Below are 21,196 nucleotides of genomic sequence, written 5' to 3'. Positions count from 1 at the left end.
GATTTTTTTTTTTCAGTCCCACAAGCATTGTACCAGAACCTAACACAGCTTCAGAGCTTCTCAACCTGCTTCTCTTGTGTTAGCTATGTCTCCTGACACTCAGCGTCGGTGACACTGAGAGCCCCAGCATTATGTGCAACTTGCACTCATTAACGTGAAAATTATCTGTCTGCCTTTCAACTCAACAGTAATTACTGCACTGGAATGATGCCTTGTTATCACTAAGACAAACTGTTTTCAGGGCTTCCTTCTCAACTAAATGCATCTGACTCAAATATTGACAAAGAGAAGACATTCTTTCCAGAAGTCATCCTTTTTGCACATTTCCCTTTCGTACTGCTATCCTATTGTGCTTCCAAAGATGAGCCTGACTGATGCAAGCTTGCAAAGTTATCATTTTTAAATCCAGGAGAGCATTGTTAATTATAGTGCTGTATAGGCTTTTGAACAATACAGCAGGAAACATTCATATTGCTTTGATCAATCAAAGGATAACAACCCTTAGATTTTACAGTTCTAAACTTCAATAGAAATAATCCCATTCTTTGTGAACTTGTAAACAGAAGGGTAGTTTTCATTTTTTTTCTCTAAAAAGCAAGGCTTTGCTTTGCTTTATACAGTTTAACTGCTACATTGCTCACTCTTTCCTAATTGTTAACGCACAGGCACAACATTTCAACACCACCTGTCAACCACAAACAACAGCAGCTCAGCAGTGGAAAACATACCTAAAATAAACATTTCACCAAAAATTTGCCTCTTCTTTGTACGTTGAGAAAACAAATGGTCCCAAACTAGTCTGAACTTCTCACCACCAGCACATATCTCATCTGTCCTATCAGTATCTGACTGTTCTTTCCCAGTTAAAGGTGACTTCCACAGACAGATACATTCTTCTATTGAAAACAGGAAAAAGCAATTTCAGCAGCTGTGATTCATCTGTAACTCAGGATCACCTGCTTCATCCTTTAGATAACATGGCATTTTTGCCAGCCCCTTCAATGAGTCTTCCTTTTCCTCAACAAAGAAGATTTTATAAGTATCTGTTAGAAAGATTACTTTATTCTTTTACTTTATCATTTCCTTCATTGTTTTACATTGTATTTTCAACTGCAATAACAAGCTTGGTCTACCATTAGTTCATTTTCCTCACTGCAGTATGTGCCAAACAGAACTAACAAATGCATTACAAAATTAGGGTGAGGTGTCAATCTGCAGACTAACAAGTGAAAGATCTTCATATTTTTATTTTTACTATAAGACCCCAGTAGACTTTTTGAACTAGTTCCATTCCATCACACGAGATTATGTAATGCCCTACTTATTACAAATTAAAAGAGCCACATTCTTGTTTTAGTTCTAAGTAGCTTTGCAAATAACTTAAGACAGGGATGATTTCTCTTTTACCTCTAACATAAAATGTATGCTGTAATTCAAGGAGCTATAACTCTGTTTCATGAATTCACATCACCACACCCTCCAAGAGGCATCCCAAAGAACTGCGGAAATGTGACAAACCCATTAATCAGTTGCTCCAAAAACAGGGCAGGCAAAATAAGCTCCAAAACCAAATTACCCAGATTTGCAACAACTCCTCCAGATACTTCAGGATTAAATCCATCTTTATAAACAAGTAACTTAATAAAAATCCAACCTAAGGCTCATCTCCATACTCAAGCCTGTCATCTAGTGAGACTGAACATAAATCACAAACCCAGTCTGCTGATTTTGTCATTAGTTCCGCACAGGCATTTGCTTAATCCATACTGCTTCACACCACCTTGTAAAACTGAAATGGTTTCCCCAGCCAGGTACAACATACCAGATGAAAACTATCAAAGCATCTTTGTTTTAAAAGTATAAGCAGAAATTTGATGAACTCATTGAATTAATTCGCCTTTGCTTTAAAAAGCTCAAGAATTTACTGGTTCCCATATATTTGAAATATTTTACAGTTCTGATAAGAGGCTTATTTTTGTACTTCCTAAATAAAGGAAAAAAGCTTTGATTGAAGTAGAATTGCCCTTTGTGCAACATTTATCAAATTCAGGTACGCATTTCCTCAATTTTCTTTAAAATTGACATTTTTCTTCACACTAAGTTTCATGGCCTTGTATAAAGTATTCCTTTTCTCTGTGTATCTTCTGTAGAAGAACTAACATGTAAACTTTTCAGAAGAAAACACCATTTTCCTGTTAGTTTCAACAGCTGGAGAATTGAACTTCAATTTTAAAGAGCTATTGCAACAAATGTGGGAATTTCAACAAGATTCTGTCTCATGATTCTGTTTTATTTTGTTTTCTAAGGCTCTCAAGTGAATGTCCCATTAGTAAAATTCTAAACTGGCATATGTACTGAAACAAGAACCACCTGCTGTTTTGCAAAAACTAATTTGACAGAAGCAAGCAAGCTTTGATGTTGGAGGAGGCAAGGACACGTTACCTGAGTCGTTGCGCAGGTACGACGACATGGCTGGGATGAGACAGGACTGGCTGAGCAGCTCCAGGAGAATGGATGGAAGAGCACTGCTGTTTTGGCCTCTCCCCTCATGGCTTGTTTGAGTCTCTTCATTTGATGTACTCCCTGCAGGATTTATGTAACTGGCAAGAACCTGAAATACACCAAAGTACTTAATCAAAACTGATTTATTTCAGTCCAAATAACTTTGATTTTCCTTAAGATAGATGCCCTAACACTTCACTATCTGTTTTGTGAATTCAGTTCTGGTATTTATTTCAGCAGGCCAAGAAGAATTTCTACACGGTTATTAGATTATTCAAACTTTGGCTAATGATGAAATTAAGTAACTGTTATAATTCTGAATTATTCCAGGAGATCAATTAATATGAATTTTGACAAACCTGCTGGAGTTACTCAAAGCAAGAGTTTGCCAGCTCAGACCACTGAGACCTGCAGCTGACCAGTCCTTTTCACTTTAGAACACCAAGTACAACAACCAGCGGCAGGACTTTTCTTTTTTACAACTGCAAATGCTTCAGGTATTTTTGTAACTTCCTTTGGGATGGGACTTCAGGGTTTTCAAATGAAACACATCTGAGCACAAGAGTTACCTGGAGGAACAACTACTCATGAGCACTGCTCTTATGTGAGTAAACAAAGAGCAGTGGTGGGAAGGCACCCCCCGACTGCACACCCGCCTGTCCCAAGGGTGCCTGTGCCTGAGTTCACAGGCCCTCACTGGGTGTTGCAGACATAAGGGTTTCCATGGCTCTGATTTGTGCAGCTGTACTCTTAGCTTTCAGTCCTAGGGACTCTATTCACCTTTTCAGCCTCTTTTTTCTTTCATTCACCCTCTTTGTTCTAACCCCCTTATCCATGGTATTTTGCTGCAACATCTTATTAGCAATCTGTACAACAGAATTACTCTAGACCTTTCTAGAGCAGGGAAGTCTGCTGTAAAACTGACTGACATGTTCAGAAAAATGCTACTTCCTTCAGCTGCTGAGTGCCCTTAGCAAATGCCTCCTTAATTCATGACTTATTACATTCATAGCCAAACCTCTCCCTGGCAGAATACAAAATACTGCCTGGAAGCTTTGCTGAGAGTAACTTAGGTGATTTTCCTCTTTCTTGCATAGAAAAATGTTTTCAAATTTTATTTATTGTACTTTTGCAAGGGATATGACGATTGTGCCATGTAATCCATAGTGGCTAAAATAACTGATCATCAAAATGGTATCTTCATCAGGGTGTGGGCGTTTTCAAAATTTCATCCCCTTTGTGCTCTAAACCCCAGTAGGTTAGTTAGTGCTTTTGAACTCAGGATTCTGTGAATTAAAATTTTGATGACCAGATACAATCTCATATTCCCTACATTGATCCAAGATAACAGGGATTGGCTGGATCTCATAATGGACTGAAAAGCCTGACTATGCAGGATCCTTCTCCTAGGTATTTAGAAGATATCAGAATTTTACTAAGATCTAGATGTTTACTGAAGAACTACTATTGTCATGTAACTGACATACTCAAGATTTTCTAGTATGTATGAGAGATTTTGTTATATTGACATAACACATTCATGAACACCAGTATCAACTACAGGCATTTCGTTAAAGTAGAGTGAAAAGTATGCAAGAAATTAATAGGTAACACTGTTTGGCACGTAAGTTCTGAAGTTTCTTTTCAGAACTCATAACCAGGTCTTCTACGCAGCAGCCTAGTGACATCTGAAAACAGCCTTGCTCAAAATATGATCTATATAATTTTCTATTAAGACATTAAGTTGTCTGTAAATAATTTTTGCCCAAAATATTGTAATTACTCTACTGTGTGACTGACAAAACTCGAGTTTTATTATCCATGCTTTAAATGCCTCTCATTAATCAAAATTTCATAATTGCACACCTGTAGAAGGCAGGTCACATGCTCTTCTTCTAGTCTTTGCTTAGTCAAGGCTTGTTCAACATCCCATCCTGAAGCTGTAGAGCCTGTTCCAAATCCTGTACCCTTAGCCCAGTACAACTGCTGTTCTTCTGTTGATGCAGTATTGTGTGTACTTGACACCTGTGGCTAAAGTTAAAAAATAAGAAAAAAAGAAAAAAAATTATTATAATTATTTAATGATTTCATCTTAGTAGCACTATCTTTAAAAAGCCTTTGTTATGCAAAAGAATGTAATCCCAGTTTATTAACTTTCTAAAGATATCATCAGGATCCAGTGAAATTAAAGCTTTCCATAGGAAAGACTGCCACAAATACAGAGTCCTGGTACAGGTCAGCAGGAGACTGTTGAAAGTAGTTCTTCATTTTGAGTAGTACTGTAAGCCCTTCATTATTCTCTTTTAAGATACTATCAATGCTTAAATGTTGAGAGGTATTAGAATGCTACTTAATCAATATAATTCTAAACATCAGAGCTCTGCAATTACTGCTGTTTAGAACCTAGTCAAGTCTAATAACACAACGAGATGAAGGGGATGGGAGTGGAAATGTTATCAAGAGAACAGAATTGAAATATTAAGATGCTCAAGTACTTATTGATTTTGAATAAATGCTCCAAAATAACAAGAGGAGTAAGTTACACGTATGGCTCTGACACATGATCTCTGAGTCACTAAAATACACATTACCTCCTCCCTAGGTTAAGAGCAAGGGAGTCAGTCTTCCTTAAAATTTTCTAATAGCACATTTTTCCAACAGTGCTTGGTAACAGCTAAAACAGCTTTTACCAGTGGTGTACCTCAGTGAATTTAGCAACATAACTCCAATATTACAATGCTTAGCCCTCGTGAAGTAGTGTGGAAGTATTTACGCTAACTTTGGAATTTTAGCAGGTCATTGGTGAAAAGGATGCAGAAAAAACTCTTGATAAGCATTTTTTAACTGATGTTTTCCTATTTGCATATTCAGCATCCTAAACAAAAGTGACTTGCTACTTTCATTACTTGGTCATAATTAGCTGGAAACCACATCATGCAGTATTTGTTTTATGGCTCTGAAAAGTTTCATTTTCTGTTCACATCTTCTTCAGTGACTTTATTAAAGATTGTATATGAAAGAGAAGAAACGATGTATGAACAGACTATAATGGTAAAAGAAATTATTACCTGTGAAGTATCATACTGACAGTAGCCTTGGATAATCTTTTACAGTGGCAATGCAATGTGTCTTGGTGATGAAACAGCTGTGTGGTTATTTTCATGTAGACATTACTCATGAACATGTTGTGCCTTTAACACTCAAGAGGACTTCCATGAGCACTGAATTAAAGCACTTAAGGGAGAACTTGGCCCCAGAAATACAAGCCTCAGTGCAGGCCTGATGGATCCCTAGTTTCAAGTTACCATCTATCACTTGATATATATGAATTATGAGAAAGCAAGCTATTTAAGGGGTCATGGTAGCACTGAAGCAGAAGTAAGAATTAATGGTTGCCCCTTCTCTCCAAACATGCAAAAATGCTAAGGTGTTAATGTGTCAGCAGCCTGATACCCTATTAGAAGTAGAATCTCTCAACTTCCCCTTGCATTTCATTAGCCATTAAAGTGAATTATTCTCAGGCACAGCTTCATCTCTTGCTTGCTCAACCCTTCATCAGTATCAGAGCTGCTAAAATATGGACAGCCCTATATTTTGCAAGTACTAATCCACATTCAGCCACCAGGAAGCTTCTACCAAAATAATACTAAAGAGAGCAAGTCATTAATGGTTTTTCTAAACACTTTTACAAACAACTGGTACTTTATGCAGAAATGGTAACTTACAGTCCTAAAAACAAAATCAAAATATACATATTCTGAATAGAGGGTGGTATAACAGTGGAAATACATTGAAGAAAGTTGAATTTTTGAGATTAATTTGGGATCTTGAGTATTATGGAAAATTTTTCTCTTTAGATCTCATTTAAATATCAGTAGAAAGATTATAACGTAAATCAATGCATTAATTTATTAATGTTCACAACTCATTTATATTTGTGAAGTATTTGAAAGGAAATCGTTTGTAACCAGGAGTTTAGATGATGAATGTTAAATAAGGTAATGAGGTCATACCATCTAATGGGTATTAAAAAACCACCATTCATTGACCACTGTGCCTCTCCTGCCCTGAAAAAGAAGCTCCTGTGAAAGAAACTGATTACACCTTAATGCCTCAAGACAAGCCTTCTTTCTCTGGTTTCATGATTACTATGCTTATTTGCAACACGCAGGGACAATTACCTAATCAGGTATGTCACAATTATTTTTAAAGCCTGCTAAAATTAGGCTACAATCAAAGCAATGAAACTATTTTCTTTTTTTAATTAAAACTCTTAGCACTTCTGGGTGGTACTTCCTGTGCAGAAGGTACAACCAGGCGGGGGTAACCTTACCTCTGCCTGGTTGGGACTTGAGTTGGGCACTCTGGGTGCGTGGTGGCTCAGGGCAGAGAGGCAGGCCAGGATGAGATGGATGGCGCCGATCTCCAGCGCCATGCGCCTCAGCAGCACTCCGTCGTCCGTGGTCAGCGGCGTTGTGCTGAACAAACTGCGCAGCACGTGGAAGGGCAGCGTTGGGAGCACGTTTGCTGAAGGAGACTGCAGGATATGACCTTGGGTGGAGAAGAAAAACATCAAACCCACATTTTCTTTCAATAGTTCAGTACAGCCTGTTAATCTCTGCAATAGTTTATGAACATACAGAAATCTACTAAGGACTTAAGCATTCACATACAGTAAAGCCATCTATTACTATGTTTCTCTTCCGAGAAAAATTTCATTATGAGGAGAGTGTAGAAGAAAGAATGTTTCTTTATTTTATTAATAGATTTGGTAAAGAATCAAATTTTAAAAATTTGATTTGCCATTTCCAGGGAGAAAACTGGTTTGGATTAATTTTTAAAAAACATATATATTTTTAATCATTGCAAATACAGCAAGATAAAGAATGCATGTGATCAGCTAATAGCAGCTCAGCTGACAAACAGCAGTAGTTTATCATATGTAGGATTCTCTTCTGTATTCAAAGTATGAATCAATGCACTGACAAAAATCAATTTTCTATTGAAGTTGAACCCATGGTGAAATGCTAACATAATTTTAATTAGATGAGTTGCATGTATGAATTTTGTGCTACAATTCTTTAAAATTTTCACCCCTTTCCATTATGAGCAAAAATTTTCTTTTAAAAGCCATACTTCAAATAATGGAGTGACCTATTAATGCAACACACTGAGATATGGGAAACTGTCTAAATTTTTTTCTTGTATTTAACAATACATTTCACATTCCTTCCCCAGTGCATATATAAAGAGAGACAACTGACAACTGGAGATGCTTCAAACAGTGAAAATACTTTAAAATAGCCTACTCTGTCCAGACTTTTGCTTCCTAATTTAAACATTTTATTTTCTCCCTCATTCTTAAGAGTTTATCAGCTATATCAACATCCAGAGATTTAAACAAATATGTCTGTATTTGTGTGTACATGTATCTACACACACACATACATCCACATAATTCGTATCTACCTGATACTCTTTGCTAAGACAGTAACAAGAAGAAATTCAAAGTCCTCTGACTGGGATCTTCAAAAATAAAAAAAAAACTTCTGGAAAATAAGCCCATCTGATAGAATTCCATAACTACACGCATAACCAAATCAAAAAAGGGAAAATCTAAACATTTGCACATTATTTATCTCTGCAGACAACTGAATCCATGTTTTAATCTATAAGCCACAGATTTATAACTGTAGCTCTTCAAATTATGCAAGAAAGTAATGAGATTCTACACATGTGAAAAGCTGCATTTCAAACAAAAAAGGAAGTTATCAATAGTTTATACAGAAAACTCATGTGGATTACTGTGTACAACTGAACACACATTTTGTAGAGTTGAATTCAGATGTTCGGCAAAGGGAAAAGAGATATTGGCTGTTTAGTCCAGCTAAAACTAAGGCTACGAGGGAATGCAATTCCTGTCACCAAATGCATTGGAGAAACAAGAGCTATTGGCAACTAACTGCATACAAATAAACACAGAAAACTAAAGCTAAACCCCTACCCATCAAGAAAATTATGTTCTGGAATGATATTCCAATAGCAGTAGTGGCTGCACACACAGCTACACTACTACAAAAAAGAAAGCAACTCAAATTCTGAATGTCTCTTTATTAAAAAAAGAAAAAAAAAGCATATAAAAATTGCCTGCAGTAGTAAGGGACTGGGACTACTCTAGAAACTGCACACAGTTCTTCAGTTATTTACCACTCAGATTAGGTGAGTGTAAGCAGCTAGATTTAATTTTTATTGCCCAGTTTATTCTTGTCTGCTGTCCCGAACCTAAATACTAGAGAAATAAAAAAACAAGCAGAAGGGAGGGCAAATGAGATTTTCTTGGTTTTCCACCTGGTCGTATGAGGTCCATGTCGCACACCAGTCTACAGAGTGCTAAACAGACACTAACTTCTGATGATTGCAGTCCAGAAAAACCAGCTCTCTTTTCAAAGTCATAATCACAGAATCTTGTAGATTGGAAAAGACCCGTGAGATCATCAAGTTCAGCTGTAAACCTGACACTGCTCAAGAGCACCACTACACAATACCCAGTGAAAAGAAATGCTTTAAACGCGTGAAACCATATTTCATACACACTCCTCCAGTTTTTCAAAACAGTAAAAAACAAAAATATTAGAACTATATGCAGAATTCCAGGTTCATTTGTAACAATATTTTTCCTGGCTTGTCTGTTTATTCTTTGAAGAATAATCGGTTTCTCCCTCTGAACTCACACCATCAAGGCAGAGATTCTGTTTAGGCGATTTAATTACCATAATCTTTAGATCTTACTCTCCTTTTCTAGAACATTATTAGATGGTTTACTCTACATCTCTTGTAGCTTTGCTCTTATCCATATTTTTCTGCATTTTTCTGCATTTCTGCAGAATTATAGGATGTTTGCACAATTAGTTGAGCATTTCCAGCTACTTGGAACATTCTGTCTGAAAGCAGTCATTTTGACAATGTCATTGTAGGTTTTATCAGTGCTTATTTTACAATTACTCTGACATGAGACGAGAACTCTTGAGTGCTGATTATTGTGATAAAACTTTGCCAGACAGAATTTAAGAGACAAGAGTTTATCAAAGATGCCTGCAATGCATTTCTGCACAAATCAATTCTAACTTCCTGATAAAAGCAATACAGTGCAAATAAATTTAAGTAACATTATCTATCTGTGGTCTACAAAGAAAGGTAATAATTACAGCACATACTTCCTTCACCATCATCTGTAACTCCCAACACCAATCTCAACAGACACTGAGCATGTTTCCGTTCTTTTAGCAGCACCTCAGCATAGCCCGGGAGACGGAGAAATAAACCAAAGGCAGCCAAAGAATGTGCAGGTATGGGAGACATAGTCTGGACTGTTGACTTGATCGGTGGAGGTTCTGCAGCAATTGTTTCTGGTGCTTCATACACCAATTCCCCTGATTGTTCAATGGTAACCCATTCAAACTGATCGCTGTCCTTCTGTTTTTCCTGTGTGGCTGATGTAACGACTGGAGTGCTCACCTTAACCAACAGAAACAACAAAGAAATTTGGTGGTCATTCAGTTAAACACCTTAAACAAAAATTCTATTATAGTAAGGATCTAAAAGACATGCAATTTAACGTAGGACACAATAAAGAAGTCACATTAAATACTCTACCATCTGTAGATACAGGGACCATGCTAAATGGCTCAAAAGGGCATACTTGTTGCATTTTCAATACAGTGCTACAAAGCTGTGCCTACACAAGCAAGCAAACATATTTTGGCAACCTAAAATCCTCAGTTAAAGTGTGCTGATTAAACACAGAGGCATAAGAGACACAAATTACTCTGAAGTAAATACAAAGATTAATTTATGTACTATACTGTTAAATAAGAAATGGCCCTTTATTTTTAACATTAAACACTGTGAACATAAGTATTTGATTTTTAGTTACATATTGCAAAAAGAAGAAAAATTAATCGTAATGACTTGAACAACAAAGAATAACTTCCAGCATCTTAGCAGTTGTGTAGCAACTTGTGATCCTTTTGAGTTTTTGATTGATTTGGCAGGCTTTATTACTATTATACTCTAACAGAACAGTCTGTTTTATGACCAGAGGACTGTGCAGTCAAGCATTATGATGGGAATTAGAGTTTAAGGGGGTAATAGCTGTACAGTGCCCCAAGACACAATCAAACTATTTAAATGAAATTATGACACTGAGGTCCCTCTCATAATTAAATGTCACAGAGGTTTCAGGCTTCATGCTATTCAGATAAACTGATTTGATCATATTTAAAATTTTAGTACTTATTACCAGACTGATCTAAACTGGAGAAGATTAATATGAAAAGCCTTTACAGAAATTATCCAGAATACCAAATTCCTAATTTAAAGTCAAAGCCATGTTTTACTGCATTTATTCCAATTATCTTCACATTTCTCCAGTGACTTGGAGATATATAAAAGTAAAATTAAAGAATTAAGGGTCTGGAGAAATCATCAGCCTTCACTCTGAACAGTCTGTTTGATATTACTGTATTTAATTTTTTTTATGGTTTGCAGAATTCTTATTCAGTATTTGAATCTAAACATATATCTCAAGCTAAGAACAGTAAGTTCCCAGGACTGTAGAAAAAGAAGGAAAAAAGGAATGAAATTTCTCATGGCCAGAAGTTACCTTTCGTATCTTGCAGAATTCCATATATCAGTTTTCTTCAATACAGAGTACACGTTATCCCTCTTGGAATTCATAATACAGTAACTGTTTATGTAAATACTTTTCCTTAACTTGTAATTTTTGAACTGCATTGGTACTAGACCTCTAAGGCCTTTGTAGAGCTATTTAGAAAGGATGCACATTAATTATTCAGTCTCACTACAGGGTTCCTATGGTCGTCATAATTTTATAGTCAAGATACTGAATAATATACTCTTAATTCATACCCCTGGTATGATACCCTTAATTCATGATTAATTAAGTTTCAAAGGGAATAAATATTATTTCCTGTTAGGAGTGTCAGCCAAAAAATTCAAAAATATAGTCAAATAGAATCTAAATAATTCACAGGTTATTTTGTCCCCTTTTTAGCAGTGTGTAGTTAAAACAGTACCCAAAGGAGTAATTCCACACTAATGCCATTACTGACACTTTTGAAATGTCTATCAGTGCATCCAGTGGAATTCTCTATATTATAAGTAAACAAATATATAGCTATTATTTCTTAATATTAATATAATTAAAATGATACTGTTATTTATTATAATAAAATGATATAATCTGTTTTGAGAACTGAATTTCACTTAGCCACAAAAATATCTATGAGGCACACTTGAACAAACAATTAAGTGATAAGCAAGTATGCCTTTATAGCACATCAGTAGCTTTATTTTACTGCACCCTCCAAGATATTTTAAGTTACCAGAAGCAGCTTGCCTTGGTCCCACAAGGCCATGGCTACTCAGGCAGTCTGTGACACAGAAAGGGAAGCACACAAGGGAAGTACAGCTGGACAGAGCTGTGGAGTTATGCACTTGCCTCTCGGAGTCTCTGTGGTTGAGATGTCCCTGAGGTGTTAGAAAGTCTCTTTTTCCCAGCCCAGCAATCGAAGGAGGAGTTGGGATTCCTTGGCTCTGCTTTTCAAGGTTGTTTATTTTCTCTTATCTAAAACATTCTTTCCCTGACCCGCTGCAGTCTGTCTAGCAGGTCGGTTTGTGGCACACTGACTGTCCTTGGGGTGGTGTCAACATTTTATACTAAGAACTACGTGTACTTTATTTACAATAATTTTCCAATACCTATGACCTATGTTAGACAGTCTGTCTCTACTCTGAACCAATCTAAAAGTGCCAGCATCACACAGAAGATGGAGGCTAAGAAGAAGAAGGAAGAAGGACAGGGCACGCCCAAATCCCTCCATCTTGCCTCCTGAACCCCCATTCTAAAACCCCAAAATTCTACTTTTTCTACTGTGACAAATTAACTATCATTCTACTTAAACTCTCGTGGCTTGTACATCATCACACAAAGTTGGTAATTTTCCTCTGTGGGTTAAAATCAAAGCCACAGGTGTCTTTGACTCTGTGCCAAGGTCTCTGAGCCCCCTGCCAGGGGCTCGAGGCATCCAGGGCAGCCAGAGGAATGTCGTGGGTTCTGACACTTGCCTGTTTTACAGTAACTTCCCCACATAACTGAGAAGTTCAACTGAGCTATAGAGAAATACAAGGAAAATACTGTCCTTAAACAAACAAACACAATACCCTCAGCAAGTTTTCCAACATTAATTTTTTCTACTCACTTGTTGAATTACGTCAGGATAAAGCATAGGGAGTCTCTCTGCAATAAGAGCCAATCCACCCATGCCTGCAAAAACTTGCAGTGGAGACTGAATGGGACAGGTTTCAAGAAGTGATTCATCTAAAACTGCATCCATACACTCATCCCCAGGACTGATGGCTTCATCTTCAGGGCAAGGTCCCAATAAATCTGCATGGTCTACAAAAACATACATGTAAAATAAATTAATACATATCATCAACACTGTGTTAATTTCTTTGTCCTCATTTAAAAGTGGATTTCAAAAGTACTGGGTCCGTCTCAAGCAAAGACTGAGCCAAGAACCTGAAATGAATACAACAATAACAAAAGAAAATAAAAGTGTTAGTGGCATCTTTTGCCAATGACAGCAGATCCATGTCAAATTCAGCATTATTTATACATGGCTACATGTTAATTATTAGAATTTCATGTTTTATTAGAATTTGATCTATGCCTTCAAGACTTTGCTAATTTTGGAGTTATGAAACTCTTTAACACTCTTTCACCAAAAGTTAAGTGTAGGTTTGTCATTTTCCAATAAGGAGTTTATAGCTGAGGAAAGGAAAGATAATCTTAACCTTAAATTAGTCTTGCTTCTCACATCTCCTCTAGGTGAGGTGTCAAAATGACCCTTTGCAAAAGCTAGGAAATTTAATTCTATTCTTCCTCATGAAAAAAGATCATGATCTGGATTTGTAACTTTCTACTAGCCTCCAGCCTCCTGGTTTATGACTAAGCACCCTAGTATCTTGTACAATAGACAAAAAAAATGAACATTCCATGCACTTACGCACACAAGTATATACAGAATATACAGAACCCTACCACAATTCCTTACTGCCAAACATCAGCCCTCTTTGCTAATTGCCAAAGGCAAACTTCAGTGAATAGTCTATATTTAATCTAAAAATCTGTTTTGCAGATAATGTTTTTAAGCAATGTAATGCAGGGGTCCTCCAAGTCTTCACAGTACAGCCACATTAAAAGGCAGGAGAGATCAAGTGGTCTTAGTATCTCTTCACTGTGAACAGTCTGACACCCATGATAATCCCTGGTTATACTCCAAATCCATAGCACATATGCTATTATTTATTATATACTTGTAAAAGCACAGAAGCACATTAATAATAACTTGTGCAGCTACCAAAACAAATTTTTTTATGAAAAAATTTTAAACAGAAGACGCTGTTATCTTTTAACAGATACTTCATCTTTTAAAACTGTTTCTTCCTAATTTGAAAGGGAATAGGAAACAGCAGGTCCTTCCCCATCCTAATTCTCATCTTTAAAACATGCATCTGTGTTACAAGGACATCACTGATATGCTGTGGGAGGATCACACTGCTTTGGAATAATATGATCAAAGTGTAAGATTTAATAAGCTTAAATCAGGGACATGTAGGAATACGCACATCAATTCATCCTACTTCAAACACAGACTATGACTGTCTGTTTGGAGAAGTCTTTCATGAACAGACTACGAAAAGGTCACAAATACCTTCAAAGCAGGATAATCCTTGTAAGAAGATGTCCAAAAGTAACACTTTCAGTATATACAGCTTTGATGTCTACTGTTCTAAAGGACACAGAAACCTCTGTGGAAGTGCTCCTTTCTCTCACAGACAGTGGGTGAGGGTGTCACAACCTTGCTGGTATCAGCAAGGAACCGCCTTCCACCACACATGTGGAGGATTCCACCTCACTAGGCTGAATGATTTGCAATTCAATTGCTTGCAGTGGCATGAACTGATTGGACCACAAGAAATGTCAGATATCCTTCATAATGATGGTTTTAAAAGAAAGATTTTGACAAAAAACCTCACCCCTCTGATTTGCAGTGTAAAAAGCTGTAAGCTTTCCCAAAGAAAGAAAACAAGAAAATATAAACATAGAGATATTGATAAAGCATGGAAAACTGCTTCTCTTCTAAAGACACTTGAAAAGTAAGTTCTCAGTGAGTATGGCTACAGGCAGATCCTTTCATTGTGAGTGCAAACACAGTATCATCTTCAACATTCACTCAAGGAGTTACACTTACGTATGCTTCTCAAGTCCTTGCTTTCGTTAATTTTCTTATAATCTAACTGAAACCATTTCACCTTCATGAATATTTTCCAAGTTTTCAGTGAAGTCATGCACTTCAGCTGTGGAAAACTGCTGATCTCAAAAAAGACATTAAAGCACTCAGAAAAAAATGTTAATAAATGACACTCTTCCTCAGATAGTAGTAAATGTAGCACTAGAGACACCATGTGAAGCTATAAAATCTGTCCAGCATGGTCTACTTTAAGTAGCAAGTAAAGGAGCACTGGTATGTAAGAATGATTTCTCTAGATATTACAAACTAGTCAAGAAAAATCAGTAGCTCTGACCTTCATTATTGCTGAGTTGTGATTGTGAATATAACTAATATTTTGCTGTACAGCACCACAGATCAATGGATTTGTAATGATAAGTTCAAATTTTCAAAATATTTATCTCAAATTTAAACAAAGAAGAGCACAGGAACTTAATAGAAGTTCAGAGAACCTTTATATCTTCATACACAACTTTACTACTAAATTGAACCTTCTCTAATGATTTGAGTTTTGCTCAAATACCAAAATATTTATTGTATAGTTAGAATTTAAATAAAGAGCATAAGTAAACCAAAGTCTTATTTGAAAAAGACACGTCTCTCACTAGTGTGAGATATCAAGAAAGTATTTTTTTTCCCTCAGTTCTGTTACTTATCTTTTCTAGAAACAGACTATCAAGTGAACAGGTTTTAAAAGAAGCCCCCATCTGAAAAGAACTAAATGATTAATTTTGGAATTCCACGGTGTGTCAGCACTCTGATGATCAGCAGATCACAATGAGCTTAATTTCCAAGTCCCATTTCTCTTACCTCTTGCCTAAAGGAATGATATAAAAATATTTCAGAACAGATTCCTGGAATAGATCTCCTCCCTTCCCCAGCAAGTACATAGCAAGCAACTGGCCAAAGTATTATCAAGAAATAAATTATATTAGAAAATGTTAAACATTTTTAAAAGCTGGAGTTACAAGACCTGCTTTGATAGCTTGAGAGAAATCCTTATTTTCAAACAGCACTTTGTACCTAAGATACGGCAATAAAAATTTCACAAACTTCTCTAACTCATATGGTTTCAAACAGCTCCTGTCCTGTATTACTAAATCTGCCCTGGTTACCAGCACTAGTAGAGAGAACTGATATACATGTAAAGAAATAAAATATAATGTATCTATACAATCACATACAATTGCATCACATACAATATTACAATGAAAAAAGAAAAGTGAAACCAGAGCAACCATATTAGAGCATCTTATACATAAAATTTAGGCAGGCAATGAATTTTTACTTTATCACAAAGTTTACCTCTTGTCTAAAAAAGAATAGCTCAGGAAAATCATCCAAGAAAATACAAAAAAAACCTGCTGTGTCTCATCAAGAAAATCAAAACAATTATTGTCCAAAATAAAAACATTTTTAAAAAGACTATTCCAAAAAAGTAAGAACACTCACCTTTTTCTGTGTGAAGACGTTTAAATGAGTCTGTTTTTGATAAGCTTGGATCTGAGATTACTTTGGAACCAAGTTTCACTGTCAAATCTATGGATCTGTATCCTTGAGGGAGTTTGCGGTCATACAGCAGAGTCAGGAGCTGGGCAAGTGTCATTTCAGCTGGTAATGGCTGACCTAGACAACCAAAGCATCAAGTCAGAGGAAAATTCTGACTGGGTGATTTTAACATACACATCCAGGTGCTGTTCATTACTTGCACCACAGAAGCCAGGTAGACTAAATATCATCTGGCTCCAAACTAAGGCCTTCATTTTACCATTTGCTCTCTTGGGAAAAGGGGCCCCATCAGTTTGGAACCAATCATCAAAAAGATCTATGCCAACATTCCCTAAGACACCCCTGTGCTAAGATCACAAGCACTTGGCACGTTTAACAAATGGCCAAGGCTGTAATTTGATGTGCATTTTAAGTGGGTAATGGCTGTCCCCTTCTACTAAACACCACCTATGCATCACCCTTGAAGTGTGGGAGCATAGAGGTGTGTGTAACTGGAAGGTAAAACGGGTGGTATTGACAAAAGTGGAAAACAAAGAAACTGGCAATTCTTTTTCAGGCCTACTAATCTCAAACCTAGCTCACTACTCCTGTCAAGACAGCAGAAAATTAAAAAAAAGAAGGGCACTGCGAGGACCACTTTTCTCCACAGCAATGTAGACCTGAAATGCACATACAATACAGTCCAAACTTATTACTCTAATTCAGATTTTGGCCACTTTGTTGATTGCAAATATGTTCTTCCCTGAAATTACAAGCTAATCTGAAGGCAAAAAAATTTTGTCCGAAAACAGGTAGATTTATACATGAAATATTTTAGAGTTGGATCATATAATAGCATGTCCATTTCATCTTGATTGTACTTAATCAAGTAAAACAACATGTAAGAGCTCCTTAGTAGAAACCGTTTCTTCAACTGAAGATTATGTGTTAAGAAAAAAAATTAAAAATGCCTTTCCAATGTGGAAGTAAGTTTTCTGCCGTTTTTTACCCACCACTGATTTTCTTCACATGGCTTATTTTGTAACAACTGTCTGCTTTGCAAGACATGAGCAGATCACAATACAGAATGGTTTACATGACCATCACGAGACAGTCAACCTTTACCAGCTACATACTGAAATCTGGCACTGGGTTTTGATCTCATCTCCAAAACAGCAGTATCATAGATTATTGGAAGAGACTCACAAGGATCAAAGACGAACTCTTGGCACTACACAGGACAGCCCCAAGAGTCACACCATGTGCCTGAGAGGGTTTTCCAAGTGCTTCTTGAACTGTCAGGCTTGGTGCTGTGACCACTTCCTGGGGAGTCTGATCCAGTGCCCAACCACCCTCTGGGGGAAGATCCTTTCTCTAATATCCAACCTAAACTTCCCATCATCCTCAGGCCATTCCCTTGGGTTTTGTCACTAGTACTGGTCACTGGAAAAGAGATCAGTGTCTGCCCTTCCTCCTTCCCTCATGAGGAAGTTGTTGACTGCAACAAGATCTCCCCTCAGTCTCCTCCAGGCTGAACAAGTGAACTCAGCCATCTCTCATATGGCTTCCCCTCAAGGTCTTTCACTCTCTTCATTGCCCTCTTCTGAACTATCTTTAATAGCATTAATTCCTTCTTATATTGTGTCACCTAAAACTGCCGCCAGCACTGGATGTGAGGCTGCACCAGTGCAGAGCAGAGTGGGGCAATCCCTCCCTTGCCTGGCCAGCAATGCTGTGCCTGATCTGCCCACCCTCCAGAAGAGCCTGTAGCATCTATCATGGCACACCAATCACTGGACTCATCCCATCAGGTTTTGTTCATAAATTTTAGATATTTTAATCTATGATCCTGCTAATAATTGCTAGAGGATAGCCTCAAAGCTGGTAATTGAATAGTAAGTTTCAAATTTAGGGATTTTTGAGTGAAAATGACTTTCATCAGAAGTTAACCACTTAATTCCATTACCTAGATCCAGACAAGAAGCTGTTCTGCATAATAATGAAGTGTTTCACCCATATTTCTGTCTTTTATTCCTAACCTAAGTCAATTTCTTCCTACACAAGAGATTGCCACTCTTGCTATACCATATCTGATATACAAGGAACATGCCCAACTGCTTAGGACATGCTGTGTTTTTAAAACACAAATAATATTCCTGAACTGGTAAATCAACCTTTCAGAGAGCAATGCAAGATGGTTGCCCATTTAGAACCTGAAGTAATAGGGCACTGATACCAGTTCTGCCTTGTATGTGGAAGAAAACCTACGTCACCTTTCAAACCCACCCCACTTTCATTTGTGAGTGGAAATGTTTTGAGAGATTTTTTAGGAACAAGGTACTGAACTTCAAGGGAGATCAACATAATTGCCACTTTTTTCAGGCTGCTATGATCCTCCACTGCTGCAGTTGCTGATGTTATAATGATTTCCAGTTGAAAGATGTTTACCAGCCCAGAAGGGCTCCACACTTCCAAGATGCTAATGCCCATTACCATTGTAACAACTGCCTGATCATGTATCAGCCACTGAAAAGCCCATAATTTTGATGTTTAAAATGTATTTCTAAAGTTACCTGGTAGTAGTTTATGGTACAGATGAAAGACTGGAACACTAATGGTCTTGCTGGAAGATTCTCCTCCTGAGGAAGAAGTACCAACTTTATCTGCCATCACTCTTCCTCGCCTAGATGGCGGACGTGGAGGGGTGGATGAAACAGCTCTTTTTGACTGAGATTTCAAGCCTAGTACAGAAGAAAAAAAATTCAAGTTGTTCTAGTATTCAACACCTTCAGTTAGGTAAGGTACAACATACTCTAAACCTTCAATGATAGAAAAATGTAAGAACTTTACCTCACTGGCTAATAAAATACCAGAATAACATTTATGTATAAAACATATTTGGATATAATGCCAGCATTTTTAGTTAAAAGGCTGTGCATTCTCCTCAGCCCCACACATAACCCAAACCATAACTAAATACCATGCACAAAAAAACCAAAAGCTAGTATGATTCTGCTCTCATTGAAGAGTGTCTCACAACGGGCCCTACAGCAAAATGTTTTCAGGCTGTCTTTTCACCCGAAAGGAAGACAGGCAAAATTTTCCAAATTGACAGATATTTCAGCACAGATTATAGATAATAACCCCTTGTCTTGCCTACAAAGACTTTAGCTGCAGTACTGACAGTACCACATGTGATGAAAGGTGTCTTTACATATGCTTTCCAAGTTCCCCGGCCCCAAAACATTTGAAGTAAGCACTACATGAAAATTAGGAGGCAGAACAGCTACATAAAAACTTACTGTTATTACACAGCAGTACTGCCTTATCTTAGGACAGCTCAAGGTGACTTAAGGTACAGCAAAATTATACTGCAATCAGTCCCCTTCTGTGCAGGTGACAGACCAAGGTAAAAAGCCAGCAGGTCAAGACACAGACAATTACTACCTTATCACTGTCCAAGAGCTGCCACAAAACAACATCCACACTTCAAATGCTGTAATATGTTCTGGTTTCATCTGATCATTAGAAGCAGCTCAAATGTGCAACACATTGTCCAATAATCTCAGTACACTAAAGTAGCTTGCCTCAGGAAGATTGGGCTGCAAATACCATCTTCTCCCTCAATTAATTTTACCCATACATAAGAAGTTAAATATTTGTAACTTCTTGAGATTCTGAGGACACTAAAAAACCCTCAGAATATATGAAAAGTTCATGACAAAATAAGAAAATACTTGACAAACAGGTAGAAGAAATAATGCAAATTAATTTAAGTTTACCTTTAAACTCTTACTAAATTGGAGAAAATTGGAAAAAAAAATATCAGAAAAACTCTGAAATCTGCTTCTTTTTAATAGAGAATGGGCTGTATCAAGCAGTAGGATAAGCAATGAAAATGGAATTACATGGCTGAATATACTATGCCCTATCTTCCAGCTTGGCATATTTTTGTTTCTTTCTAGATTTTTTTTTTGTTTTAACTCTTTGCTTGGACCTATTAATATTTTAGCTACTACTAAAACATGTTTAACATGTTTAAGTGGCACCTACTGTAACTATCTTGTCAGATAAAGATGCTGTAATTAACATAGCTATGTTGTTTTAAATAGTTCAAGTTCAGAGAAACTGCTGCCCTGTTTGACATTTGTGTTAAGTTATATCTACATTTAAAAACCTGAAATAAAAAGCTTAAGAAATATTGGTGCCAAAAGTCAAAGGAAATCAGCATCTCTGCTTCATGTTTCATGAAGTGTGAATGAACTCGAGATACCTCAATAGTGGCAGAAAGCTAGATGGGAAGGGAGTAGTTTGAAGTTCATTAATCAACTTCAAACTGAAAGATTAATGACTTCTACAGCCATCATCTGAACTGCAACATTTGTGTACCACTGCAAAATTACTATGTTCAATCTATATCCAACAATAGGTTTGCATTTCTGTAAGGAAATGGGCTTACGTGAAAGACTTCTGAAGGTTCAACTCAGTAATTTTTATAAACTGAATGCTTTGAAAGGAACTCCAGTATTAGTTGTTTCCAAATGGAATAACATGGTTTTATGCAAAAATCTCCATTTGACAGTTTTTAGCAGAGTACCATTAGTTGTTTTGCATATTTGCATATCCATATATTTTCCATAACAAAATATATGGATATCTTTTATTTCCAAAGGATATTTTCAGAAGAGAGGTGATTAAACTCTGTTGTACTAGCTACTGCAAAAAGTAGAAGCAATAATACCCTCCAAGCTCCAGGGCTATCTTTAAAAAAATGCTGTAGAATACTGTAGCAACATCAACCACGAAGATATCACTGACACATATATTTA

General features: G+C 36.8%; 1 protein-coding gene across 5 annotated transcripts in view; it reads right to left on the bottom strand.

The window, feature by feature from the left end:
* The window catches only part of BIRC6 (baculoviral IAP repeat containing 6), a 173,497-nt gene that overhangs the window by 47,199 nt on the left and 105,102 nt on the right, over nt 1-21,196 (bottom strand). For all 5 annotated transcript variants that reach the window (XM_064414806.1, XM_064414808.1, XM_064414809.1 and 2 more), the window contains exons 59-65: nt 18,941-19,108; nt 16,332-16,505; nt 12,783-12,979; nt 9,717-10,017; nt 6,836-7,053; nt 4,369-4,533; nt 2,443-2,611 (exon numbers count right to left, since the gene is read on the bottom strand). In XM_064414806.1, coding sequence (XP_064270876.1) covers nt 2,443-2,611; nt 4,369-4,533; nt 6,836-7,053; nt 9,717-10,017; nt 12,783-12,979; nt 16,332-16,505; nt 18,941-19,108 — 1,392 coding nt within the window. The remainder of the gene's footprint in view (nt 1-2,442; nt 2,612-4,368; nt 4,534-6,835; nt 7,054-9,716; nt 10,018-12,782; nt 12,980-16,331; nt 16,506-18,940; nt 19,109-21,196) is intronic.

The sequence above is a fragment of the Passer domesticus genome, chromosome 3, assembly GCF_036417665.1.
Source record: "Passer domesticus isolate bPasDom1 chromosome 3, bPasDom1.hap1, whole genome shotgun sequence".
NCBI lineage: Eukaryota > Metazoa > Chordata > Aves > Passeriformes > Passeridae > Passer > Passer domesticus.
Note: the sequence above shows the minus strand (reverse complement) of the source record. Positions and strands in the feature narration are given on the sequence as shown.